The following is a 25,350-nucleotide window of genomic DNA, read 5'->3' as shown; positions in this document are numbered from 1 at the left end:
GGTTTTTTTGCTTATGGTTATTACTTACATGACTTTATTATAGTCTTATTGAGTTTCCTCCATGTTGTTGCATGGTTTCTTCAAGCCTTTTCGGCTACTACTGCTCACTATTCTATTCAAGCATGTGAATCTATGAAAGACACCCCAATACAGGAGAAGAACAATTATTACTTACCTGTAAACAGGTGGTTCTCCAGTATTGGTGTCTTTCATAGATTCACATGCAACCCACCCACCTCCCCTCAGAGGCTCGCTTCTCCTCATAGACTCTGTTGTCACTCCTGTGCTACGAAAATCTAAGGGACTGAGCTCTGAGGAGAAGGTTCTGGAGGGGTGCTTGCGCCTGATTGCCTGCAGTTTGGACTAAGATAATGACATGCATATGTTGCAAGTGTTTTTTCTCTCTACCATGTATTCCTATGTAGGAATTATGTCTTGGTATTTTTATGCATTTCTACTGTGTATTTTTATGTGTTATGTTTTTACATACTTATGTTATTAGCATCTTATTGCTATGATATTTACCGTCGGACTCCCACTTTGACGACAGGGAATAATCAAGCATGTGAATCTATGAAAGACACCAATACTGGAGAACCACCTGTTTACAGGTAAGTAACAATTGTTCTTTTGTGTGACCAAAAACTAGGGATACCATGGAGCTAGAGATGGCTAACCTGACCAACCTCACAGTGCCTGAGCATAGGGCTCAGTGTAGGTCTAGGGGGATACCTGCTGCTAATATTATTAGGAATGCAGTACAAAAGGGGGTGGTGATGGACGGAGCATCTGAACCAATCAAACACTCACACCCAGTCAAAAGATCTGGGTTTGATCCATCACCGTTCTTTAGCCCACTCTGCCACCCCAGTTCAGACATGGCTATATGCAAATCAGTCTGACCCTGTGCCTCATGGGAACAGTCCAGCCCGAACTGCCAAGCCATGCCTTCCCTGGACCGGAAACAAGCTTCCGAGGACCGGTTTCTGGCATTCCAGCCGTCTTCAGCCCGGCTTGCTTGAATCCAGTGGCAAAGGGCCCGATTCACAGAACTAACTTAAGACAAAATCCTAAACGTACTACTTTTGGTATTCACAGAAGTTAGGATTTTGTCTTAAGTTTGTCTTAAGACAAACTTAAGACAGATTTAAGACAGACTTAAGTTAGGATTTTTTCTTAAGTCTGTCTTAAGTTTGTCTTAAGACAAAATCCTAACTTCTGTGAATACCAAAAGTAGTAAGTTTAGGATTTTGTCTTAAGTTAGTTCTGTGAATCAGGCCCAAAGTGAGCAAGGGACTCACGTCTGAGCATACCCTGCCACACTTATAGCGGCCAAAAGCAGTACAAAAGGGGGTGGTGATGGACGGAGCATCTGAACCATTCAAACACTCACACCCAGTCAAAAGATCTGGGTATGATCCATCACCGTTCTTTAGCCCACTCTGCCACCCCAGTTCGGACATGGCTATATGCAAATCCGTCTGACCCTGTGCCTCATGGGAACAGTCCAGCCCAAACTGCCAAGCCATGCCTTCCCTGGACCGGAAACAAGCTTCCGAGAACCGGTTTCTGGCATTCCTGCTGTCTTCAGCCCGGCTTGCTTGAATCCAGTGGCAAAGTAAGCAAAGGACTCACTTCTGAGCATACCCTGCCACACTTATGGCGGCCAAAAGCAGTACAAAAGGGGGTGGTGATGGACGGAGCATCTGAACCAATCAAACACTCACACCCAGTCAAGAGATTTGGGTTTGATCCATCACCGTTCTTTAGCCCACTCTGCCACTCCAGTTCAGACATGGCTATATGTAAATCAGTCTGACCCTGTGCCTTATGGGAACAGTCCAGCCCGAACTGCCAAGCCATGCCTTCCCTGGACCGGAAACAAGCTTCCAAGAACCGGTTTCTGGCATTCCTGCCGTCTTCAGCCCGGCTTGCTTGAATCCAGTGGCAAAGTGAGCAAGGGACTCACGTCTGAGCATACCCTGCCACACTTATGGCGGCCAAAAGCAGTTCAAAAGTGGTTGGTGATGGACGGAGCAACTGAACCAATCAAACACTCACACCCAGTCAAAAGATCTGGGTTTGATCCATCACCGTTCTTTAGCCCACTCTGCCTTCCCTGGACCGGAAACAAGTGTTTGATTGCTTCAGATGCTCCGTCCATCACCACCCCCTTTTGACCGCTTTTGGCCGCCATAAGTGTGGCAGGGTATGCTCAGACGTGAGTCTCTTGCTCACTTTGACACTGGATTCAAGCAAGCCGGGCTGAAGACGGCTGGAATGCCAGAAACCGGTCCTCGGAAGCTTGTTTCCGGTCCAGGGAAGACATGGCTTGGCAGTTCGGGCTGGACTGTTCCCATGAGGCACAGGGTCAGACTGATTTGCATATAGCCATGTCTGAACTGGGGTGGCAGAGTGGGATAAAGAACGGTGATGGATTAAACCCTGATATTTTGACTGGGTGTGAGTGTTTGATTGATTCAGATGCTCCGTCCATCACCACCCCCTTTTGTACCGAATATTATTAGGAAGGCAGAGTTGATTAGATCCCTTAAGGCCTTTACACAAACAGCTCCAGAGAATGAAGTGGAAGCTGATCCCTCCAACAACCTCCAAGAGGAAGAGGATGTTGATTGCTCCTTCATTGCTTCTAGTACTAGTTTCCCCAATTTCAGTTAGGGGAGGGAGGAGAGGTTCCTCCACACCGGAGCCCCAGAGACTGCTATCTCTAGATGAGTAAATGTTAGACCTAGCTATAGAGCAATGGGAGGACAAGAAAGCAAAAGGAAATGGAGCAGCAATGAAGAGGAAGAAGTTGAGATGTCCCGGTAAGGTGGGTTTGACTCTAGACTCCCAAGGCAATAGTTCCCATGTGCCAAGAGGGGGATGACATAGACAAATAGCCGCAAATATTTGAAAGGGAGAAGGGTCCACTCTAAATACTGGGGTTCAGTCCTGTGGGATGAGATTTCAATAGCTGGGAGGGATAGACACCTGACCCTACAGGGGAATTAAGCAGAATCCTACCCACACATGAGGAAATGTCTAGTTCAGAAATGTGGTCTGACTTCGGAACAGCACAGGGTAAAGATCAGGGTCCCCCAGAAGTTAACACACAGTCATGGGTGGACTTTTTGAACATCTCAGTGAATGCACTAGATGGTTAGATGGAAGGTAACAAAGTTAGTACTTACGAGGGGCTGTATGACTGAATTCTTAAGGTGCACATCCTCACTCATTATTGTACAAGAGAAGTTACACCAGTACCTAATTGACTCAAAGCTGTCTGGTCCCATGGAACTAGGAGAGACAACTGATGAGTGGGCGAGGACCCCGGTTTCAATTACCACCTAGATGAAGACTACAAGGGGGGTTAGGCATACAAAAAGTACTAGGTGGTAGTTTTCTGACTCAGTGCCCTGGTCTCAGCTAACCAGACCCAAGGCCTGTGCTCTGAATAAAAGTACATGGTTAGGTATAATTATAATCAATGACAGACCTCCTGTAAGTCCCTAGTATATAATAATGCAAGGGGGATTCAAACTACATGTTCGTTTATTTAGTTCCTAGTATAAGATAGGGTAGGGAAGTTTAGAGTCCCAGTAGATTTGCTGCACTAGTGGGTGCACTGCTGTGTTGCCTGCTGTCATTTTAAAAGCCGGTCCTGCCTTCCAGGGTGCTTTTCAATTGTAATTAAATGCAAAATTGACTTTGGAATTAAAGGTACTTCTAAAGTAAAGTAGTAATCTTTTTTTTGCACCTAAGTCGCCCCTAAGGTCTCCCCTAGCTGCCTCATGGGTAAGGTGTCTTGTAACTTTAAGCAGGGATGTTTTAACATATGTTTTATTTGCCCTGTGAGGGAAAAGTTGCCAATTTTGTCTTCTCCTTTGCAGATAATGAGATCCATAGGCTAGCACTTGAATATTTTATTTAAATATAAATATTGACAGGGTTGAGAAAAAATATAATTCAAGGTATCAAGATGTTAGTTATAATACGTCCAACAACTGGCCACTGTTAGATTTATAATAACCATCACAGTAAATAAGTTATTGGATTTTCTTTCCTGTAAGCCAAAATCCAGCCTTCCAGCTGCTCTTTCCTGATTGGCTAGCCTATACTAGGCTTAAAGTGTAAATTAGCCTGATAATGATTCAATTGGTTTCCTGTGGGAAGACAACTGAATCTGCAGAAGCTACAGGTATGACAGTGGGTGGAGTGGCCAAACAGATCTTCAAATGGAGAATGACACTTTGGGACATCACTGGCTCACCCCCACATCCTTCAACCCCAGCCACACTGGATCTCCTGTAATTAGATTTGGGAAGGGGAGTGTCAGGTAATCCTAGCTACGGCAGTGGGTGTGACTTAGCCTGATCTAACAACCAAGGAGAGACTTTCTTCATTTTGGATTTTGGAAGAATGGTGCTTTCTGGGCAAGAATATGCCACACTTTTAAGGAAGTAGTCATTCACCTGGGTAGCACCCTACATCCTATTGGTAAGGGGTGCCCCCGCCCCCGCTTGACGTCCAGGAACACTGCATATATATGGAAAGGTTGCCAAGCAAAACAGATCTGGTGCCTGAAACAACAAGAATGACTGCCCTTCTGGAAATCTGATCTGCACCCTAAAGCTTTGCACTCTGAAGGACTGCACCTGCTCCACATTCTGGGACTACAGCCCAAAGGACTGTGCCTTGCTTTAGGAAGGATTAAAGAGTGGACCTCCTGCATGCTACAGGTTAACAGAGCCCTCCTGCATCATCACCACCAAAATGTCCCCATCCTGGAGTTCATCCAATGAACTTTTAAGGATTTGGCCAGGTGCATTGTGAGAATTGTAGTCCTAACATCACAAGTACCAGCTCAGAGTTTCTAGACCCCTGGATTGGTGTTGTGGACACTTTGAACACTCAAGAAGATCTGGAAGTTTGGAGAAGTCCGGAGCGACTTTTGTAAAAAGCCCCATAAGCTGGACAGGTGCATTGTGGGAGTTGTAGTCCCAGACCTCAAGAGGCACACAAGAGCATCTGAACCCTTAGCTGGTGCTGTGGACCACATCCCTGCATCAAGAAACACTTCACTTTGTCTCAGTCCACCACAACCTTTTTTTAACCTTTGAGTGCTATTTGCTTCTAAGCACTAGTTTTACATATAATCTTTAAAAATGATTTTTTTCTGGTTCTCAGCATTGGATTTTTGTTGTTTTGGTGTCTATTTCTTCAAATATAATTTATTTTTATAAATTGGTGTTGTATTTTTTATTGTGTGTTGTGTCTTACTTATTTACTTCATTGGTGTTTTAAAATGCTTTACTCACCTGTCTCATACTTCAAGCCTGCCGACTCGTTGCCAGCTACCAAGGGTTAAACAAGGGAATAATTTATTGAGACCTTGACTGACCCTTTTTATTATGTTTGTGGCCTTATTACTAGTGTCACTATGTATCACTACTAATAATCCACTTTCCAACACGCATATTCCTAGATCTAAAAAAGCTTTGTAAACCTGGGATTGCATGAAATCACTATGCTTCCCAAAAGATGGTGTAACAGGGAAAAATATTTTTTGCCTTGTTATTTTCTCTCTTTATGTGTGCTGTGTTATGAAAGAGCAGAAAAGTGCGATATCTTAGTGGATGAGGCACATTTTCTGCTCGCTTCCTTTCATGCCATGCAGTGCAGCAAGTTTCCTTGCTGCACTGCGTTGCGTGAAAGGTAATTAAATCTGAACCCAAAAGAATATACTTCATCACTTTGAACTGGAGGAGAAGAAGAAGCAACATGCAGAACACTATTGTAGGTTGTAGGGCATAGATCAGCAGAGGCAGGAGTACAGTTCATCCTGCCAAGTATTTGAATGTTTGTTGAAGTATCCCTGCTCCTGTCCACCCACTGCCTCAGACACACATAATTTCAGTCACACATTCGAACTTGCTGATACACACCCACCACGTACAGACCAAACATGCTTACTACACACACAAACATGTGTGCACCTGTGCATGCTTGCACAGGTATATATACATGCGTGCACACACATGCACACCCACACACACACTCCCCCACCAAAGACCTGATCCTGATTTTCTTCTCTCTCTCTCGTAGGGGCGGATCCATTGTCCTGACTTCATCTGTAGCCTCCTATACATTTTACCCAGTAAGTATGTTCTGGTATTTAGTGGCTACAGGGAAAGAAGGGCAAGAAAGAAGAAATAAGTCACAGTGTAGTTGGATTTTGCTTCATTTTGCCCTTTTCTCATCTAGCTGCAGACAGTATTATAAGAAATACTTTCATGTGCCTATAGGCCCAAATTAAGAGTGGATCAGTATTTTCCGAGATGTGTGCCAACATTCTTGGTTAAATTTATTGAGGCCAAAACTGCCTGACTTTAAAAGGGGAGTTTACAGTATCTACGGTTTCATTCGGCTGTTCGTACAGTAAGCAAAAAAATCTGCATGTTCTTCACAAAAAATTGTGAATATTTGATAAATATTTAGCCTAATAAATTTCAAACACCTTGGTATCATGTTTTTATTGGATACAAGAATTATCGCCTCCGACTTGGTCCACTAGTAACCAGACTCATAGAGTGATATTGAGTGTCCTCTCAGCACATGATTTGGTGGCTTTATTGTTAGTGCTTTCCATCTAGTGTCTTTCCACGTCCGCTGCCGATTTCAGAGAACTATTTGTTCTTCCTGTTTTTTTATAACAATTGAGATTTAGCAATCAATGGGAGTTTGTGTATTGCTCCTTCTCTTTTTTGCACTCCTCACACTCTTTCTTTCATTCCTCCATCTCTTTTTCCATCCCCAGTCTTCCTCTGATCCCTACACTACCTCAGTATTCCTCTTTCCCACTTCCTATGACACCAGGCACTGCTACGACTCAGTATGTGAGCGTCTCTCTCTTGCCATCTCTCTCGCTCTCTTTTTTTTGATCCCCTACTCACTCCCACCACCTGCCACTCTTCACTTGCAGTTATTGGCTTCGCCAGTGCTTGACATTGGTAAAGCGAATAATGGCTGTCAAGTATCATAGAATGGTATTTTCTATATTTTCAAGACATGCAAAGACAACGTGCTGGCCATTTTTGAAGCACAGAAAAATAATATTCAGCCATCTTGGAATGGTATTTTTGAGATGGCCAATTGCCACTATGTTGCGCCTTTATTCACCATTAAGAACATCTTGAAATTGTTGGCAATTCCAGTCTAAGACAACTGCTGATTCAAGCATGAATTTACAAGCATTTAAAAAGGCAATAGCAGCTACCCTAAGCATTGACAGAGTGAGACCAATGCTTATGTATGTTAATAGTCCTATCTTTTGTGTTCGGTCATGAACAATTCCTACCTTCACCTTGCCACCCTCAAGCATCTTTCTCAGTTTTCTTACCCGTAAACAGTTGGCTTTGGCATCCTGGGTCTCAGTGTTTCCACACCATGAAAACTAACATCTTTGCAACCCCTTTATGTATGTTTGAAGGAAACAGTTCCTTGTTGTATGAGTCTAACTGATAAGCAATAGATTCCTGAAAAGGAGGCCGTCTGCAAGTGGCCTAAAAGTTGTGTTCCCCTCATTACAATCTCAAGCAATCTGGAGATTAACATTCCCTTCTCGTATTCCCACAATCAGATGCATTGCTGACACCACCTGCCCCATCGCAAACATCTGCCTTGGTAGTCCCATCAATCACAATTTACCAGAGGCTCTCTTCCAGGGGATCCTCATCAATAGTCATAAGCATTAGAATATTCCCGCCCATGCGCGGGACCCCGGAAACACTATATTATATGTGCCCCACATATATATACTCATATATATATATATAAATACATATATATATAAAAGCATGCAATAGCAGCCAAATCACATCAGAGCTGAAATATGCTGTGAAGAATTTCCACCATACATGAAGAATATGCATTAGAAACATGAGAAACAACACCAAAGATTGTTTAGAAACTGTTTTAATGCTTAGGCAGCAGTAGAAATTCTTATAACTCACTGAAAGCATAGAAAGCTGAAATGCAATCACACAGTCTAAAAAGACTGAAAAGCTAACCTGTAGCTGTATACAAAAAACTGACACTGTGTCTTTAAGGCACCCATGACCCCCGGTATCCCATCATGCCTCAGGGGTGACAGTTAGGTCAGTTGTTCTTTTCGGCTCCTTCAGGAAGGATCCTGGTTACACAGCTCCACTAACTTCTGTTTTCTGACAGAAAATTACATCACTTTAAACAACTTTTTTACTTACTTTGACATTTTACATCTAGTCAAGTAAGAAACTGTCTTTTTAAGTCAGTTTAGTGAGCATTTTCAGCTGAAAATGTCTTCACTTTTTGATAAATGTCCTTCTTGTGGCAACAAGAAAGCAAAATCAGACAACCACAACGTTTGTATCCTGTGTCTGCCTGAAGAACATGATCCAGGCACCTGTCCTCACTGCAAGCACCTGTCAGGAAGAACGCTCAAAGACAGGGAGAGAATTCGCATCCATGGCCTGGCTCACAGGTCATCCAGAGGAAGGTCTCCGGGGAAGAAGGGTTCCAAGAAGACTAAAACATCTTCAAAAGACAGCTTCAGCGTCAGGCTTGGCGCTGAGGAAAGAACCACCGGTGGATCGTTTGTCTTCAAGAATACCGTCGACGGCGGGCTCGCCATCGAAAAGAAGAACAGGTACGTCGACGACGTCGAAGGATCCAGCTCTGTTGTCGAAATCCCCTCCGCCATCGTCAACCGGGCGATGATCGGCGTCGAGAAATGTGACTCCGCTGCCGTCAACCGGGCGACGGTCGGCGTCGAGATCAAAGGCCCCTCCGCCGTCGTCAACCAGGCGACGATCAGCGTCGAGGGAGGTCACTCCTCCGCCGTCGTCATCCAGGCGACGACCGGCGTCAAGAAGTGTGACCCCTCCACCGTCGTCTAAGAAACAACGTTCGGCGTCGAGGACCAAGACCCCTCGGCCATCGACAGAAAAACGTCGATCGGCGTCGAGGACGCAGTCTCCGTCGACGTTTCGTCGACGCTCGGCGTCGAGGGTGTCCAATACCCCTCCGCCGTCGTCGCACAGACATTCGACGTCGAGACAGAGGGCTCCGTCGACGGCCGGCCATCGCCGTTCGACGTCAAGGCAGAGGACTCCGTCGACGGCTGGTCATCGCCGTTCAACGTCAAGGCAGAGGACTCCGTCGATGGCTGGTCATCTCCGTTCGACGTCGAGGCAGAGGACTCCGTCGACTGCTGGTCATCGCCGGTCGACGTCGAGACACAGGGCTCCATCGACGACTGGTCATCGTCGTTCGACGTCAAGAGAGAAGACTCCGTTGACAGCTGGTCAGCGCCGCTCGACATCGAGAGACCTTAGATCCTCGCATCGATCGCCGTCGAGGCATTCGAAGTCGAGATTCTTGGACCCGCCGACCCCCCAGAGGCGTTCGGCGTCGAGAGAAAAACGCTCAACGTCGAGACATTCAGAAAGAGCTCGATCGTCGTCAAGAAACTCTGTGATCATGGTTATGGATTCAGCTTCACGTCATTCCACTTCACAGTCTTCTGGCTCTTCAACAACATCCCCAAGGTCCAGAAGTCCTGTCCGCAGATCTCCTGTGCATCAGCCAGATCCTTCGGCTGCAGAGATCAGACTATCACCTAGATGGTACAAGTCATTGGAAGAGGAGGCACAGTGCTCACTGTAGACGTCGTAGAACTCCGTCTACTTCATCTACCTCTTCTACCTGGTCTTCCAAGAGGAATTACTCTCCTACACTGACGGATAGTCCTACTTCTAGATCCTCTCCAGTGGATGACATCAGCACTTATCTGGATGTCCTGCAAAGAGGAGCTCAGAAGCTGAGCATTGAAATGTCTGTCCCTCAGGTTACTACGACAGTAATTTTTGAAACTTTACACAAAAAATCTATCTCTTGTCCACTGCTGCCTTTAGTCCCGGGGATTATGTATCCTGTCAAAGACGTTTTCCTAACTCCAGCAGCTATCAGAGCGCTGCCAGCCCGCATTCAGAAGAAATACAAACCGGCATCTTCTGACCCAGTTTTTGTAAAATCTGACCCTCCAGCAGACTCTGTGATATTGGCAGCGGCGAGGAAGACGCATGCAGTGGCTGCTTTCTCTTCAGTCCCACTAGACAAGGATAGCAAATCTCAGGACTCGTGGGGTCGCAAAGTTTGCAATTCAGCTGCCTCCACGCTGAAGGTCTCTAGTGCTGCTGCACTTCTGGGTAGATACGACAGAGCCTTATGGGACTCCATGGAAAGGTTCAAGTCCAAACTGCCAAGGGAATACCAGAAGGACTTTGAAGAGACTATGACAGAGGGATGTTTGGTGGCGAACTAGTTGATAAGCACAGCTGCGGATGGTGCAGTGCTTGCGGCACATTCCTACTCACATGGGGTTTGTGCCAGGAGGTCGGCTTGGTTGCTCCTCACAGGGTTGAAGCCGGATGCTCAGCATCGCATCCTTAATCTTCCCTTTTCGGGTTCCTCTCTCTTTGGAGAACATGCCGATGAAGAGATGACCCGTATGAAAACAGAACTAGATACAGTAAAAGCGGTGGGTTTGGAAAAGAAAAAATAATTCAAATGCCGCTTTAAGACCAACAGGGGGAGAGGGGCTCAACAGAGGGTTCAAACCCCTCAGTGGTCCCAAAGTAAGAACCAGGGATAAATCCCAGTTTTGAGGCAAAGCCAACAGAGGTAGAGGAGGTCACCAACAGTCCTCTAACACCACGAGAGGAGGAAAGGCCTGAGCAGTGGCTTCCTCTGGCGCCGTTGCCCACTCCAGTGGGAGGAAGTGCTTCACAACACCTGGCAGAGTGGGTCAGCATCACAAAGGATCAGTGGGTGCTGAATATACTGCGCAATGGATATAGGCTACATTTCCGTGCGCTTCCGAAGAGCGTTCCTCCAAAGAACTCTTACCCTCACCAGCTAAACTTGCTGCGAAGAGAGGTGAAAGTTCTACTACAGAAAAGAGCTACAGAGGAAGTTCCTCCCTCTCAAAGAGGAAAGGGAGTCTACTCCAGATACTTTCTGGTCCCCAAAAAAGATCAGGAGGACAAGTTCAGACCAATACTCGATCTGCGTCTCTTGAACAAAGTCATCGTCAGATAAAAGTTCCGCATGTTAGCTCTTCACCAAATATGCCCACATCTTCAAGCCAGAGATTGTATGTGTTCGGTGGATCTACAAGATGCATACCTTCACATTCCAATTGCTCTACAGCATCGCAAGTACTTGAGGTTTGTAGTAGGAAGCAAATACTACCAGTACAAGGTGCTACCCTTCGGTCTCAAGTCCGCACCATGAGTCTTCACCAAATGCATGGCAGTGGTGGCGGCTTTTCTTCACAAAAAGGGACTCTTCATCTACCCATACCTGGACGACTGGCTCCTAAAGGGCTCATCTCCGGTACAGGTAACGCACGATCTGCAACTTTGCCTGCACCAGTTGCTCAGACTCGGTCTCCATGTAAACCTGGAGAAGTCAGTCCAGCGGCCTACACAGTCCATCCACTACCTAGGCTCCGTTCTGGACACAAGATTGGGAAAAGCGTTTCCTTCGGAGGAGAGACTTTTTTCCGTGAGTCAGAAATGTGGGATTCTGCTAGAGTCTCGGTTTTCAACAGCCCGACAAGTAGCATCCCAGCTGGGTTCCATGGCGTCCTGCATTTTCTCATCCCAAACGCCAGGCTGAGAATGCAGCCTCTGCAGCAGGCTCAAGAGGACCAGTGGGACCAAGCGACAGGGCGTTGGGAAGATCGTATCACTTTTTCCCAAGCAACGAAGGATGCCATCAAATTGTGGACCCAGAGGAAGAATGTGCTGGTGGGAGTGCCATTTCACCAACCTCTTCTATCCCAGTCTATAGTGACGAATGCCTCTCTGCAAGGCTGGGGAGCGCACATGGGTACACTTCAAATTCAAGGTCAGTGGTCTGCGCAGGAGCAGACATACCACATCAACATGCTGGAACTCAGAGCGGTATTTCTAGCTCTCAAAGTTTTCTTTCCAGCGATCGAGTCCAACTCAGTCCTAGTTCAGACGGACAATAGGACCACCATGTTCTATCTGAACAAACAAGGAGGCACACGATCTCGCCCACTCTTTCGAGAGGCTCAAACAATCTGGCATTGGCTTCTCTCTCGAGGCCTTACAGTAGTGGCGGTGCACCTTCCAGGCGAGTTGAACATAAAAGCAGACGCACTCAGCAGGCACTTCGAAGATCAGCCAGACTGGGTGCTAAACGATGAAGTGGTAGAAGAGCTGTTTCATTGCTGAGGTCGTCCAGCCATAGACTTGTTTGCAGACGACGAAAACGCCAAATGCCACGCCTTCGCGTCCAGGTTCCACCGGCCAGGAACGCAGGGGAATGCTCTCCTGATGGATTGGTCGGGAACATTCGCTTACACGTTTCCTCCCCTGGCTCTGATTCCGAAGGTAGTGTCCAAGCTCCTCAGGTCGGACATGGAGATGATCTTGATACCTCCGGATCGGCCACGGCAGTGGTGGTACCCGGACCTTCTGCATCTGTCTGTGTGTCCACACAGATGACTTCCTTGCAGGCCGGACCTGTTGAGCAAGATGAACAGGAGGATAATGCTTCCCAACCTCCCATCACTGAACCTGACAGCATGGCTCCTGAGGTCCTGCAATATGGACATCTGAACTTACCTCCCGAATGCATGAACATTTTAAAGGAGGCTAAGAGGCCTTCCACGAGAGCGTCTTATGCGTTCAAGTGGAAAAGATTTTACATATGGTGTAGGGATCATCATGTAGATCCTACTAAAGGGCAGGAGGAAGTAATCCTTCCATACCTCCTTTCCTTGGCAACTTCTGGGTTGAAATATGCTTCCATTAGAGTGCATCTGTCAGCCATAGTAGCGTACAAAAAGTCACCTAACTAGATTTCTTTCTTTCAGGTTCCGGTGGTCAAGGACTTCCTACAGGGGTTGAAAAAAGTCTATCCCCCTGTTCGAAATCCTTCTCCACCTTGGGAATTGAACCTGGTTCTATCCAGGTTAATGTCACCTCCTTTCGAACCCATCCACAAGGCCTCTTTGCAACATCTCTCTTGGAAAGCAGCCTTTTTAGTGGCGATTACGTCAGCGCGCAGAGTAAGTGAGATACAAGCGCTCTGTACAAAGGAACCATATACTGTTTTCCACCACAATGGAGTAGACCTGAGAGCTCATCCATCTTTCTTGCCTAAGGTGTTTCTGATTTTCATATAAATCAGTCCATTTCCCTCCCTTCGTTTTTTCCAAATACTACGACCACAGCCGAGCGGTCACTGCACTCCTTGGATCTTAAGAGAGTGCTCAAGTTCTATTTGGAAAAAACCAAGCGGATCAAGAAGACGGATCAACTGTTTGTAAACTATGGTTCAATGAGAACGGGCTTTCCAGCGGCCAAGAGATCCATCTCCAGATGGATTGTCTCCTGCATTAAATTGGCCTATCAGCTTGCAGGCAAACCTTTATTGATGTCACTCAAAGCGTATTCTACTAGAGGGAAAGCGGCCACGTAGCTTTCTTACATGACATTCCTATGTCAGAGATATGCAAGGCTGCAACCTGGAAATCAGTTCATACCTTTACGAGGCATTACTGTCTAGAATCTGATTCCAGGGCCGATACTCAAGTAGGGCAAGCCTCCTTGAGGAATCTGTTTGGGTAGCCTATGGCCTGCTCAGGCTTGTTGATGGGAAACTACTGTTGTGTTATTCCTTTGCCTGCTGGGATGAGGTGAGGCTCGCTATTCTATTCTAATGCTTATGTCTATTGATGAGGATCCCCTGGAAGAGAAGGATTAGTTACTTACCTGTAATCCTAGTTCTCTTCCAGGGGTATCCTCATCAAAGTCATAAGCAACCCTCCCGCCTCCCCTGGCAAAGGACATTCGTTAATGGGGAGATATTTTTAACCTATTTGTTACTTGTTTTTTTCAGTCTCCGAAAAGAACAACTGACCCAACTGTCACCCCTGAGGCATGATGGAATACTGGGGGTCATGAGTGCCTTAAAGGCACGGTGTCAGTTTTTTATTACATGCAGCTACAGGTTAGCTTTTCAGTCTTTTTAGACTGTGTGTTTGCAATGCAGCCTGGGAGCTTTCTATGCTTTCAGTGAGTTATAAGAATTTCTACTGCTTTCTGAGCATTAAAACAGTTTCTAAGGAATCTTCGGTGTTGTTTCTGATGTTTCTTACTTACTTTCTTCGACATCGACGCTTCCTGATGTCGTTTTTTCTAGCTTTTACCTTCAGGAGAAGCAGATCTTCGACGTTTTGAATGAGAACGGGACCTTCCAGATGACAAAACACTCTTTGCCCCCTTTTCACAACGTCCTTCTCTCCCCGTAAGCCCCAAAAGCCGAACCTTTTCTCTCTCTTTCAAAGTTCTGCTAGAAAGCTTGAGGCAATGGGAACATTTTTCCACATCATTTGTGGAATGTAGACAAACCACACAAACAGAATGAGGATCTGTTTTGGACATCTTCGTCCCACAGGATGAACATTTATAGAATAAAGGTGGCATAACTGACTAAAGATTTAGTCAGAAAAGGTAGAAAAACACCACCAATAGCCAATACTGTCAAAAAAGACAGGAAAAAACAAATTCTGACTGAAAACCAGTCAAATTCAGCCGAGCTCAAGTTCCAGGTTCCTCACAGAACAAGCCGGAAAAAAGAACTGACCTAACTGTCACCTGTGGTGCATGATGTGAACACAGTTCCCCGGAGTCCTTAAAGGCAAAGTGTTCAGATTCTCTGAGGTCATAAAGGCGAGGCGTCAGTCTGATTTTCTGTACACAGATAGTTTTTCTGTATGCAGCCTTCTTAGGCTATTTGCCTTTTATTACAAATTCTTTGATAAAAATAAAAGTTTTTTTGCTGATTATGGAATGCTTTTGAGGCTCATGCCTTTTTATTGCATTGTTTATATAGTTTATTTTCATACTGCAGAAAATATGTAATTATGGCTTTATTTGCCTATGGGTTATGTTGGGCTGCATTTTATTGGTTTATACATATATATGTGTATAATTTGTTTAGTACTATGTTCTATTGTTATATATATTTAAACATATATATATATATTGTATTATATGTTCCGGGTTCCCGCTCATTGGCGGGGATTATTCAGTGTTTATGACTTAAATGAGTATACCCCTGGAAGAGAACTAGGATTACAGGTAAGTAACTCATCCTTGTAGACATTAAGTCAACAGCATGTTGATGCTCCTCAATTTCAAATGTAGTCCGTAGCATGAGTGGGGAGCTATTAGCATTGGGTGACCCAAGTTGGAAAGTCAAAAACAGGGACAGGCCCAACACAGAGGTAGGACTAAAAGTGTGCATATACACATAACTATGAATATATATGCACTGTCTGATCGCCACTGCTATACGTGTCGCATGTTTTAACTATATGGCAAGAAAATAACAAGTCCCTAACTTAGTATTTGGATCAAGTGTTGTACTATAAAAATGTACAATGATGGTGGGGTCTATAAACGTATTCAATTATTTAGACAAACTTGTAGTAACAAAAACAGCAACATTTACACCATATATCCCTTTAACTTATGGCGATTCCCCGATAACATTGTATGATCTGGATGCACAGAAAACAGCAATGCCTAAAACAAAACTTTAAAAATTACAAAATCGATTTTTATTCAGTCATTCGTTAAAAACAATCAAGATACATATGAAACATCTTTGCCAATAGTCAATATTTATAACACATTTGAATTAATGATTCAAAATAAGCAAATAAAACTACACAAAAGTCATATTTGAATTGATGATTAAAAATAAACAAGAAAACTACACAAAAGTCGATGCAGCCTTTTGGTGAGATTAGGATCAACCATCTTCTTCAAGACAGAGTTTTCTAGAAATGTAATATATTACTTTATACATTTGTTAATAACATTTTTTGGTGGGGAATGATAAACAGTATGTGCGAATTTTTAAACTCTTTCTTTTATGATTAAAAAATTTGCAAAATCAACCTGTTATTAACAAACGTATAAACTAATATTTTATTGTATTGTCATATATTAAATTTCTAGAAAACTCTGTCCTGAAGAAGGTGGTTGATCCTAATCTCACCGAACAGCCACGTTGACTTTTGTGTAGTTTTCTTGTTTGTTTTTTATCATTAATTCAAATATGACTTTTTTGTAGTTTTATTTGCTTATTTTGATTCATTAATTTAAATGTGTTATAAATATTGACTATTGGCAAATATGTTTCTATATGTATATTGATTGTATTTAACAAACTAATGAATACAAATCGATTTTGTAATTTGTGAAAAGTTTTGTTTTTGGCATTGCTGTTGTCTGTGCATCCACATCCTAATATGTTATCAGGGAATCACCATACGTTAAAGGGATCTATGGTGTAACTGTTGCTTTTTTTGTTACTAGAAGTTTGTCTATTGAATACGCTTATAGATCCCACCATCATTGTACATGTTTATAGTACAACACTTGATCCACATACTAAGGGGTAGATTAGGATAGCGGTTTTTCCGCATCCTCCGGGCTGGCGGAAGACACCGCCGGCCCGGAGGATACGGAAAAACCGCCGCGGACCCACCAAAGACCCACCGCAACATTAGGATGGCTGGTGGGTCCTGGTTTCCGTCCGCAGCTTTTCCGCCGTGTTGGCTTACAACCGCGGCGGAAAAGCCCTAATATGGTGGCGATGTCTCTCAGACACCGCCAGCCATATTAGGATGCCCAAAAAGAACTGCTTTTCCACGGCGGGTTTTCTGCCGTGGAAAAGCATACGGAGCTTCACTGCGGGGGCCCGTTGCAGGCCCCCTGAGTGAAGGGGGGTGGGGGTGCACATGGGGGGTACCTATGGTACCCCCCTGCATTTGTATGCAGTAATCGGCAGGCACCGCGCAGTGCCTGCCGCTTTCTGCATACAAATGCAATGTATGCATTTTTAACATTGCAGCTGGTGCAGCTTGAAGCCGCACCCGCCGCAATGTTAAAAATAGAGGATGTGACCGCCAGGGTGGCGGTCACATCCTAATTGGACAGGAGGGAACTCCGCAGGCCATGCGGACGTTCCCTCCTACTCTATGGTCGCGGTCGGACTCAAGTTCGTCCGCGATCATAATGAGCCCCATAGTTAGAGACTTGTTCTTTTCTTGTCTAATTACCTAATCCCTATAGTCAGTAATAGGGTTACTCCTGCTTTTTAGTTTTAACTATATGACATACACACACACACACACTAACAGGGTGTGCCACTGATATGAATACCCCGGCATGGGACATCCTCCCTGCCCCCAATACCCTCCTCAACTTTGCTGGGAGCACGAACAGATGATCCAGCTTGGCTCCTGCTGTGCTGCTTGGAGGAGGCTGTTGCGGGGCAGCTTCAGGGTGAAACGATATATCTTGAGAAGTAGGACATGAGGGAGCAGGAAGGGACAGTGAAAGGAGCGAGCACTGACAGATGCGTAGCAAGCTAGGAGGTGGTCCGGGCATGCTAGTGCATAGCATCAGCAGGTCAAAAGCACTGTTGCTCAGAAGGGTTACACCGACTTTCCATTTAGGGCTGAACCCTCAGGGTGAGACAAAAAGTTTATTTTGCAGCAGTATCACCCACCACTCCCCCAGGTGAAATAGCAGAGATACTCTTACAACTCCTTTCACTCTCTCCTCATGTCTGAGCTCAAACAACTACAAACAACTGTGCAAGAAAGCCACAGTTGGTGCTGCAAAAGGATTTGCAACTAACAGCCATTGGCAAGAAAAATAAATGTGGCTGCTTAGGTGCAATGTAATGTGTCACATCTCAACTCTGGATGTTGTGCAAAGAAGTAGTAGCATACAATACATGCATGACGACCTCACAATCACAGATATGTGGCTTATGTGACAGTAAGATGGCGAGATGGGCAAATTCAAGGTGCTCAGGTTCCAGGCTGACAAATTCAAAGAGGAGGGGTTCGGATGGCAAATCTGCCCCTTGTCCATCGTGAGGAGGTCCACCCGAGGATGAAGAAGGATGGGCTCGCACTGGGATAGAAGAAGCAGCTCCGAGAACCATGCCTGACGAGGCCATCTGGGAGCGATCAGAAGAATGTGGCAAGGCTGTCTCTGCATCTTCCACAATACTCGAGGCACCAGAGGGATTGGAGGAAAAGCGTAAGCAAACAGATTGCACCAATTCATCAAAAGGGCATTGCACTGTGACCCTTGGTGGGGATGCCAGCTTGCGTAAGATGGGCATTTCCGGTTCTCTGGTGTGGCAAAGAGATCGAGCGATAGAGGGCTCCAACGCCGAAAAATCAACTCGAGTGTTGGTTGATGTAACTCCCACTCGTGGGTCGATGACGTGGACCTGCTGAGGGAATCCGCTAGGATGTTGGAGACACCCGGAAATAAACTGTGGTGAGAGTGACGTGGTGACTTAGAGCCCAGTCCCAGATCGATTGTGCCAGTTGAGACAAGATCGGAGACTTTGTGTCGCCCTGCTTGTTTATATAATGCATGCTGGTTGTGTTGTCCGTCGGAATAAGGGCTGACTCTCCTTGGATCAATAGATGGAATGACTTGAGCGCTAGAAAAATGGCCATCAACTCCAGCCTGTTGATGTGCCAGGCTCTCTTAGGCAGAGTCCACTTGCCCTTTATGGGCAGGCCTTGAAGGTGCGCACCCCATCCTTCCAACGAGGCGTCCGTCGTTAAAGTAAGTTCCGGAGTGATGGAGAGGAACAAAGTCTCTGCCAAAAGATTGGATGGCTGCGCCCACCATTTGAGAGCCGATCTCATGCGAGCGGTGACACAGACTAGGTCGTTGAAGGAACCGGTGACCTGACGCCACTGTCTATCCAATTCCTCTTGAATGAGGCGTGTCCGTAGTCTGCAATTTGGGATCAGTGCAATGCACGATGACGCCATCCCTAGAAATGACTTCAAGAGTCAGACTGAAACGGACTGTTTTGTTCGTAGAAGAGACACTAATTGAAGAATCTTTTGTTGACGCTCCTGAGACACAAATGCTTTTGCAAGAGTTGTATCCAACGTGACTCCTAGAAAATTCTTGCAGGGAGCTGGATGTAATTGGGACTTTGCGGTATTGATGGAAAGTCCGAGGGAGCGAAATACCTCAAGACAAAGGTGTGTGTCCTGAAGCAGCTGCGTGCGAGACTGTGATTTTAGGAGACAGTCGTCCAGGTATGGAAAGATTTGGACACCCTGAAGACGCAGATAAGCTACCACAGGAGCTAATACCTTCGTAAAGACGCGAGGGGCTGATCGTAGGCCGAAAGGTAGTACTTTGAACTGGAAGTCCCTCCGTCCCACGCGGAAACGCAAGTACTTCCGATGTCGCGGAAGAATAGGGACATGGAAGTAGGCGTCCTGGAGGTCGATGGTTGCCATGAAATCACCCATTGAGAGTACGCGTAAGATCTCCACCAGCGTTAGCATGCCGAAGGATTGGCACTTGAGATACTTGTTGAGTGCCTGCAAATCCAATATCGGCCGCCAATCCCCTGTCTTCTTGATAATAAGGAAAAAACGGGAATAAAATCTCTTCCCCCCCTTTGAGACCTTGGTACCATTTCGACTGCACCCTTCTGTATCATTAGGCGGAATTGATGGAAGAGTTCATTGATGTGGGCTGGTGGTGGGCCAGAAGGTGGAGTGGGAGGAGGAAGTTTGATGAACTCCAAAGCATGGCCCTTCTCTACAATGTCCAGAACCCAATGGTCCGAAGTGCTGGAGGACCACTGAGAACAGAACAGGGAGATTCGACCTCCAACTCTTTGGGGAAAAAGCAAGTCATTGTCTCTTGGGAGCAGATCCTCTGTAAGAAGATTTCCCCCTATAGGTCTTAGAAGACTGCTGACGGGAAGACTGTTGCTGGTTATTGGAGTAGCGTTGTTGCCTTGGTTGTAGGAGCGATATTGGTTGCTTCCTCCTCGAAAAGTTGAAGAGGTGCCGCGGCCACGTGCACCCCAAAAGGGCTGTTTCCGTAATTGAAAATTTCCTAAAGAGCGAGCAGTGTCAGTATCTTTTTTGATAGATTGTAATGCCTCATCAACATGTGCTCCAAAAAGTGACTCGACATCATACGGCATTTCCAGTATCTTCGCCTGCACCTCTTGGCGAAAGGATGTGGAGCGTAACCAACCTTGCCTGCGTAGAACAGCCGCTCCAGCAAGCTGCCGGAAACCAGTACAAACAATATCGACGGCACGGTCAATAATCTCCTATGATGTTCTCTCTCCTTCTTGGAGAAGTTGCAAGGCTTCCGCCTTTGAAGCGTCTGGAACCAAAGCCACAAAAGCAGATATGTCTGCCTACATCTGGCGGTCGTAACTCCCCAAAATAGCTAAAGCATTGGCCGCTCTCACTGTGGTGGGGGCCGTCGTGGAAAATTTGCGGCCTATAGCATCCAGGCAACGACCGTCGTGATCTGGTGGGGCAGTAACAGTAGACGCAGGGTTCCGAGAACGGCGCTGAGCTGCCTGTGTAACCACCGAATCCGGTTTCGGCTGTCCAATAAGGCACGCTAGAGTGCCAACAGGCGCCTTATATTTCTTTTCCAATCGGGGCATCTGTGCCAGTAGTGAATTGGGGGTCTGCATAAACTTCATCCCTTCAGCTCAGAAAAAGTCAATAATAGGAACAGTATAGACTAGTTTGAATGGTTGGTTTTTAAAATCATAGAGGAAGCAATCCTCTTCCCTCTGGATTCTTGGCAACTTAAAACGTTGAGCCGCCCTATCCATCAGCTGATGGAAACTCGCAATGTCCACAGGAGGAGAATCTCCTGGTGTTACTGGAGAGGGAGATGATGTCTGAACTTGATAATTATCCCACTCCGCCATATCCTCATCATCATCTCGAACCTCACCATCTTTGCGGTCCGGAGTAATCTCATCTTCGTCGTCGTCATACACAGTCGTGTGTATCCGAACTGATGTTTGTATTTGAGGAGCAGAAGTTGGCAGAGGCAACAGAGGAGCTGCAGCAGGCACTGCAATAGGCGTCAAAACTGAAGGAGCCGCAGGTACCTGTGTAGATGGCGGGAAACGCCTATTATAGTCGTCCAACATATGCTGGATATTAGAGATGAGCGACAAAGGCACCGTCGCAGTAGGAACTTGAACAGGCGTTTCCTCCTGCTGGAAATATCCTCATCATCATTGCTATAATCCTGGCACTTGATGACCAAATCCGATGGACTACGTGCTGCTCTAAAAGACTTGTGTACATCTTCCTCCGAGTCCTGATCCTAGTCTGTGGCAAACAAGGGCGGTGGAGGTTGTGGATCACTGGTGATAGAAATCTGGTCAATAGGCACTTTGCGGCGTTGGTGAAGTGGGTCGACGGTGGCAGACCCAGTGGACGACAGTGGCAGCAAAGGCAGAGAGGCAAACGCGGAAGAAGTCGTCGGTGGAGCTGACGATGACGATGGAGTTGCTGGAACCACACTGGAAGAATCCATCGTCGATGGTTCCGTCGTCGACGGCAATGGCGCCGTCGACGGAGCTTTCGTCGACGGAGTCGACGGCAAAGATGACTTCTTTTTCTTCGACGGGGCGGCCGTCGACGGAGTGGTCGTTGACGGGGCAGCCGTCGACGGAGCTGGTTTCTTAACACTCTTCGTCGACGAAGATTTGGTCGTCGACGGCGAAGGTTTCTTCGACAACGACGAAGCAATCAGAATGACAGACGGCGGATCACTGACATAATATAGAATGACAAAATATAGACTTACCAAAATATAGTCACCAAAATATAGAATGCCAAAATATCGAATTCCTATCTACAAACAGGTAAGTACAAAAATATCGAATCCAAAATATAGTCTGTAAAAAATATAGTCAGTCAAAATATCGAATTTTTTTAAATGTCTTAAAAGTAATTTAAAATTAATGAAATAATAAATATAATTAGCTAAAACATACTTAAAAATACTCAAATACCCTTAAAATTAAGATATATTTAATTTAAGTTATTAATAAAAAATGTACAATATTTTACCGTAGGATAGCAGGAGGGTAACATTTAATATTACCACTCCAGTGAGTGCAACAGTAGGGAAAGCGTTGGATAGCGTAGGGGTAAAAAATACTATTCCCACTCCAGTGAGTGCAACAGTAGGGAAAGCGTTGGATAGCGTAGGGGTAAAAAATACTATTCCCACTCCAGAGAGTGCAACAGTAGGTAAAGTGTTGGATAGCGTAGGGGTAAATATTACTACTCCCACTCAAGAAAGTGCAACAGTAGGGAAAGCGTTGGATAGCGTAGGGGTAAAAAATACTATTCCCACTCCAGTGAGTGCAACAGTAGGGAAAGCGTTGGATAGCGTAAGGGTAAAAATTACAATTCCCACTCCAGAGAGTGCAACAGTAGGGAAAGCGTTGGATAGCGGGAGGGTAAAAAATACTATTCCCACTCCAGTGAGTGCAACAGTAGGGAAGGCGTTGGATAGCGTAGGGGTAAAAAATACTATTCCTACTCCAGAAAGTGCAACAGTAGGGAATGCGTTGGATAGCGTAGGGGTAAAAATTAATATTCCTACTCCAGAGAGTGCAACAGTAGGGAAAGCGTTGGATAGCGTAGGTGTAAAAAATACTATTCCCACTCCAGTGAGTGCAACAGTAGGGAAAGCGTTGGATAGCATAAAGGTAAAAATTACTATTCCCACTCCAGAGAGTGCAACAGTAGGGAAAGCGCTGGATAGCGGGAGGGTAAAAATTACTATTCCAACTCCGGAGCGTGCAACAGTAGGGAAAGCGTTGAATAGCGTAGGGGTAAAAATTACTATTCCCACTCCAGAGAGTGCAACAGTAGGGAAAGCGTTGGATATTCGAAGGGTAAAAATTACTATTTCCACTCCAGAGAGTACAACAGTAGGGAAAGCATTGGATAGCTTAGGGGTACAAAATTAATATTCCCACTCCAGAGAGTGCAACAGTAGGGAAAGCGTTGGATAGCGTAGGGGTAAAAAATACTATTCCCACTCCAGAGACTGCAGCAGTAGGGAAAGCGTTGGATAGCGGGAGTGTGAAAATTACTATTCCCACTCCAGATAGTGCAACAGTAGGGAAAGCTTTGGATAGCGTAGGGGTGAAAATTACTATTCCCACTCCAGAGAGTGCAACAGTAGGGAAAGCGTTGGATAGCGTAGGGGTAAATAATACTATTCCCACTCCAGAGAGTGCAACAGTAGGGAAAGCGTTGCATAGCGGGAGGGTGAAAATGACTATTCCCACTCCAGTGAGTTTAACAGTAGGGAAAGTAATGATGTAATATATTATTAAAAATAAATTAAATATCAATCCCAATAAAACATTAATTGAAATTAATAACCAATTTAATATTATGTAATAATTAATTAGAAATACAACTACATATTAGTTATCATAAATTAATAACCTATTCATGATTATTTAACAACTAATTAGTTTTCAATAACAAAAACTAATTATTAACACAAATTAATACCAATTAAAAATTAAATTAACTGTAAATTAATTATCAATACACAAAAAGGATTTTTAACATGTAATTAATTACAATTACATTACTTCCCACCCTCTTCCCCTATAAATCCACATCCCACTACAGAAAATACATTAACACAATTATCATAATTATCAAATATTTAATTAATACAAAATAATTACCAATTATTAAAAATTAATTGCCAATTAATAGAAATTAATTACCAATTAAAAATTAATTAAAAATAAATTTAAAATCAATACCAATGAATGAAAAAAATTATTTACTTAATTACAAATAAATTACTTCCCACCCTATTCCCCTATAAACCCACAACCCGCTGCAGAAAATAAATGTTGAAAATTAACATAATTAACAATTAATCCATTAATACAAATTAATTGGCAATTATTAAAAATTAATTACCAATTAAAAAAAAACTATAAATTCAAAATGAATACCAATAAATAAAAATATTTAATTAATTACAATTAAATTACTTCCCACCCTATTCCCCTATAAACCCACAACCCGCTACAGAAAATAAATTTAGAAGATTAACATAATTAACAATTAATCCATTAATACAAATTAATTGGCAATTAATAAACATTAATTACCAATTTAAAAATTAACAATAAATTCAAAATGAATACCAATAAATAAATAAAAATATTTAATTTAATATAATTAAATTACTTCCCACCCTATTCCCCTATAAACCCACAACCCGCTACAGAATTAAATTACGCAAAAATTAAATAACATAAAATTCATTACTTAAAATACATTAAACATACATTACAAAAATTAATAAACACTTTTCACACATATACTAACATACAAAACACAAATCGATATATTTAATGCCTATATTGTATACTTCGATATTTTGACTTCTATATTTTGAAAATCGATATTACTTACCTTAAATTTGATATTTTTAACCACTATATTGTGTCCATTCGATATTTTGTCCATTCTATATTTTTACTTCGATATTATGACTGTTTACCACAGACGGCACAGTCTTGAAACTGAGGGTTACCTTCATCGACGACGATGACGTTGACGAAACAGTCATTGACGATCCTGAAGCAGACGTCGTTGTCACTGTCGCCGTCAACGAGCCGGAGACTGCAGATCTCGTCGTCGGGACGACCGTCGACGCTCCCGTTGATGATGAAACATGTTTTTTCACAGAAACATGAGTGGAAGATGCAGCAGACGCCTGAGAGCTAGGTCTCGTGGGCATGGATGTAGTAGGTAGAGGAGAAGACACCGCAGGGGCCATAGAGAGTGACATCTTCTTCTTCTTAAGGAATGGAGAAGGCATCTCCTGCACACTACCACGTTTAGAAGCTGCTTAGGAACGACCAGAAATGAGACTTTCGGCATCAGAAAGTACATTATCCTTGTCCTTAAGTCTTTGAAGCCACAGTAGAAGACGGCCTTCCCTGTCCTTTAGAGTATTTGTGGAAAAAGTTCTACAGAACTTATATTTACCCACATCATGGTCGGGGTAAAGACAGTAAATACACTTACTGTGAGGAACTTCTGAATAAAGGCGTAGCTTTCCACAAGAAGAGAAAGGTCTAAAAAGAGACTTCTTACTTGAAGACATGTTGAGAACACAGGAAAAACCTGAAGAAGTAGAGAAAACTGAGCAGAGCTCAGGGAGACTCCCTTTCACACGACGTGCGGTAGAAAATCTGAGGTACTGAGCTCTGAGGAGAAGGTTCTAGAGGGCTGCTGACGCCTGATTGGCTACAGTTTGGACCAACATAATGACAGGAATAGACTACAAGTGATTTTTCTATCTT

The 25,350-nt window shown here is 44.4% G+C and overlaps 1 protein-coding gene across 1 annotated transcript in view; it reads left to right on the top strand.

Annotated features, from left to right (window-relative positions):
- The window catches only part of LOC147684076 (dehydrogenase/reductase SDR family member 4-like), a 331,848-nt gene that overhangs the window by 234,588 nt on the left and 71,910 nt on the right, over window positions 1–25,350 (top strand). The window contains exon 7 of the mRNA XM_086942598.1: window positions 6,109–6,160. Within this exon, the coding sequence (XP_086798724.1) occupies window positions 6,109–6,160 (52 nt within the window). The remainder of the gene's footprint in view (window positions 1–6,108; window positions 6,161–25,350) is intronic.

This window comes from Lissotriton vulgaris, chromosome 11 (assembly GCF_964263255.1).
Source record: "Lissotriton vulgaris chromosome 11, aLisVul1.2, whole genome shotgun sequence".
Taxonomy (NCBI): Eukaryota; Metazoa; Chordata; class Amphibia; order Caudata; family Salamandridae; genus Lissotriton; species Lissotriton vulgaris.
The sequence above is the reverse complement of the archived record's forward strand: the minus strand, read 5'-3'. Positions and strand labels throughout refer to the sequence as shown.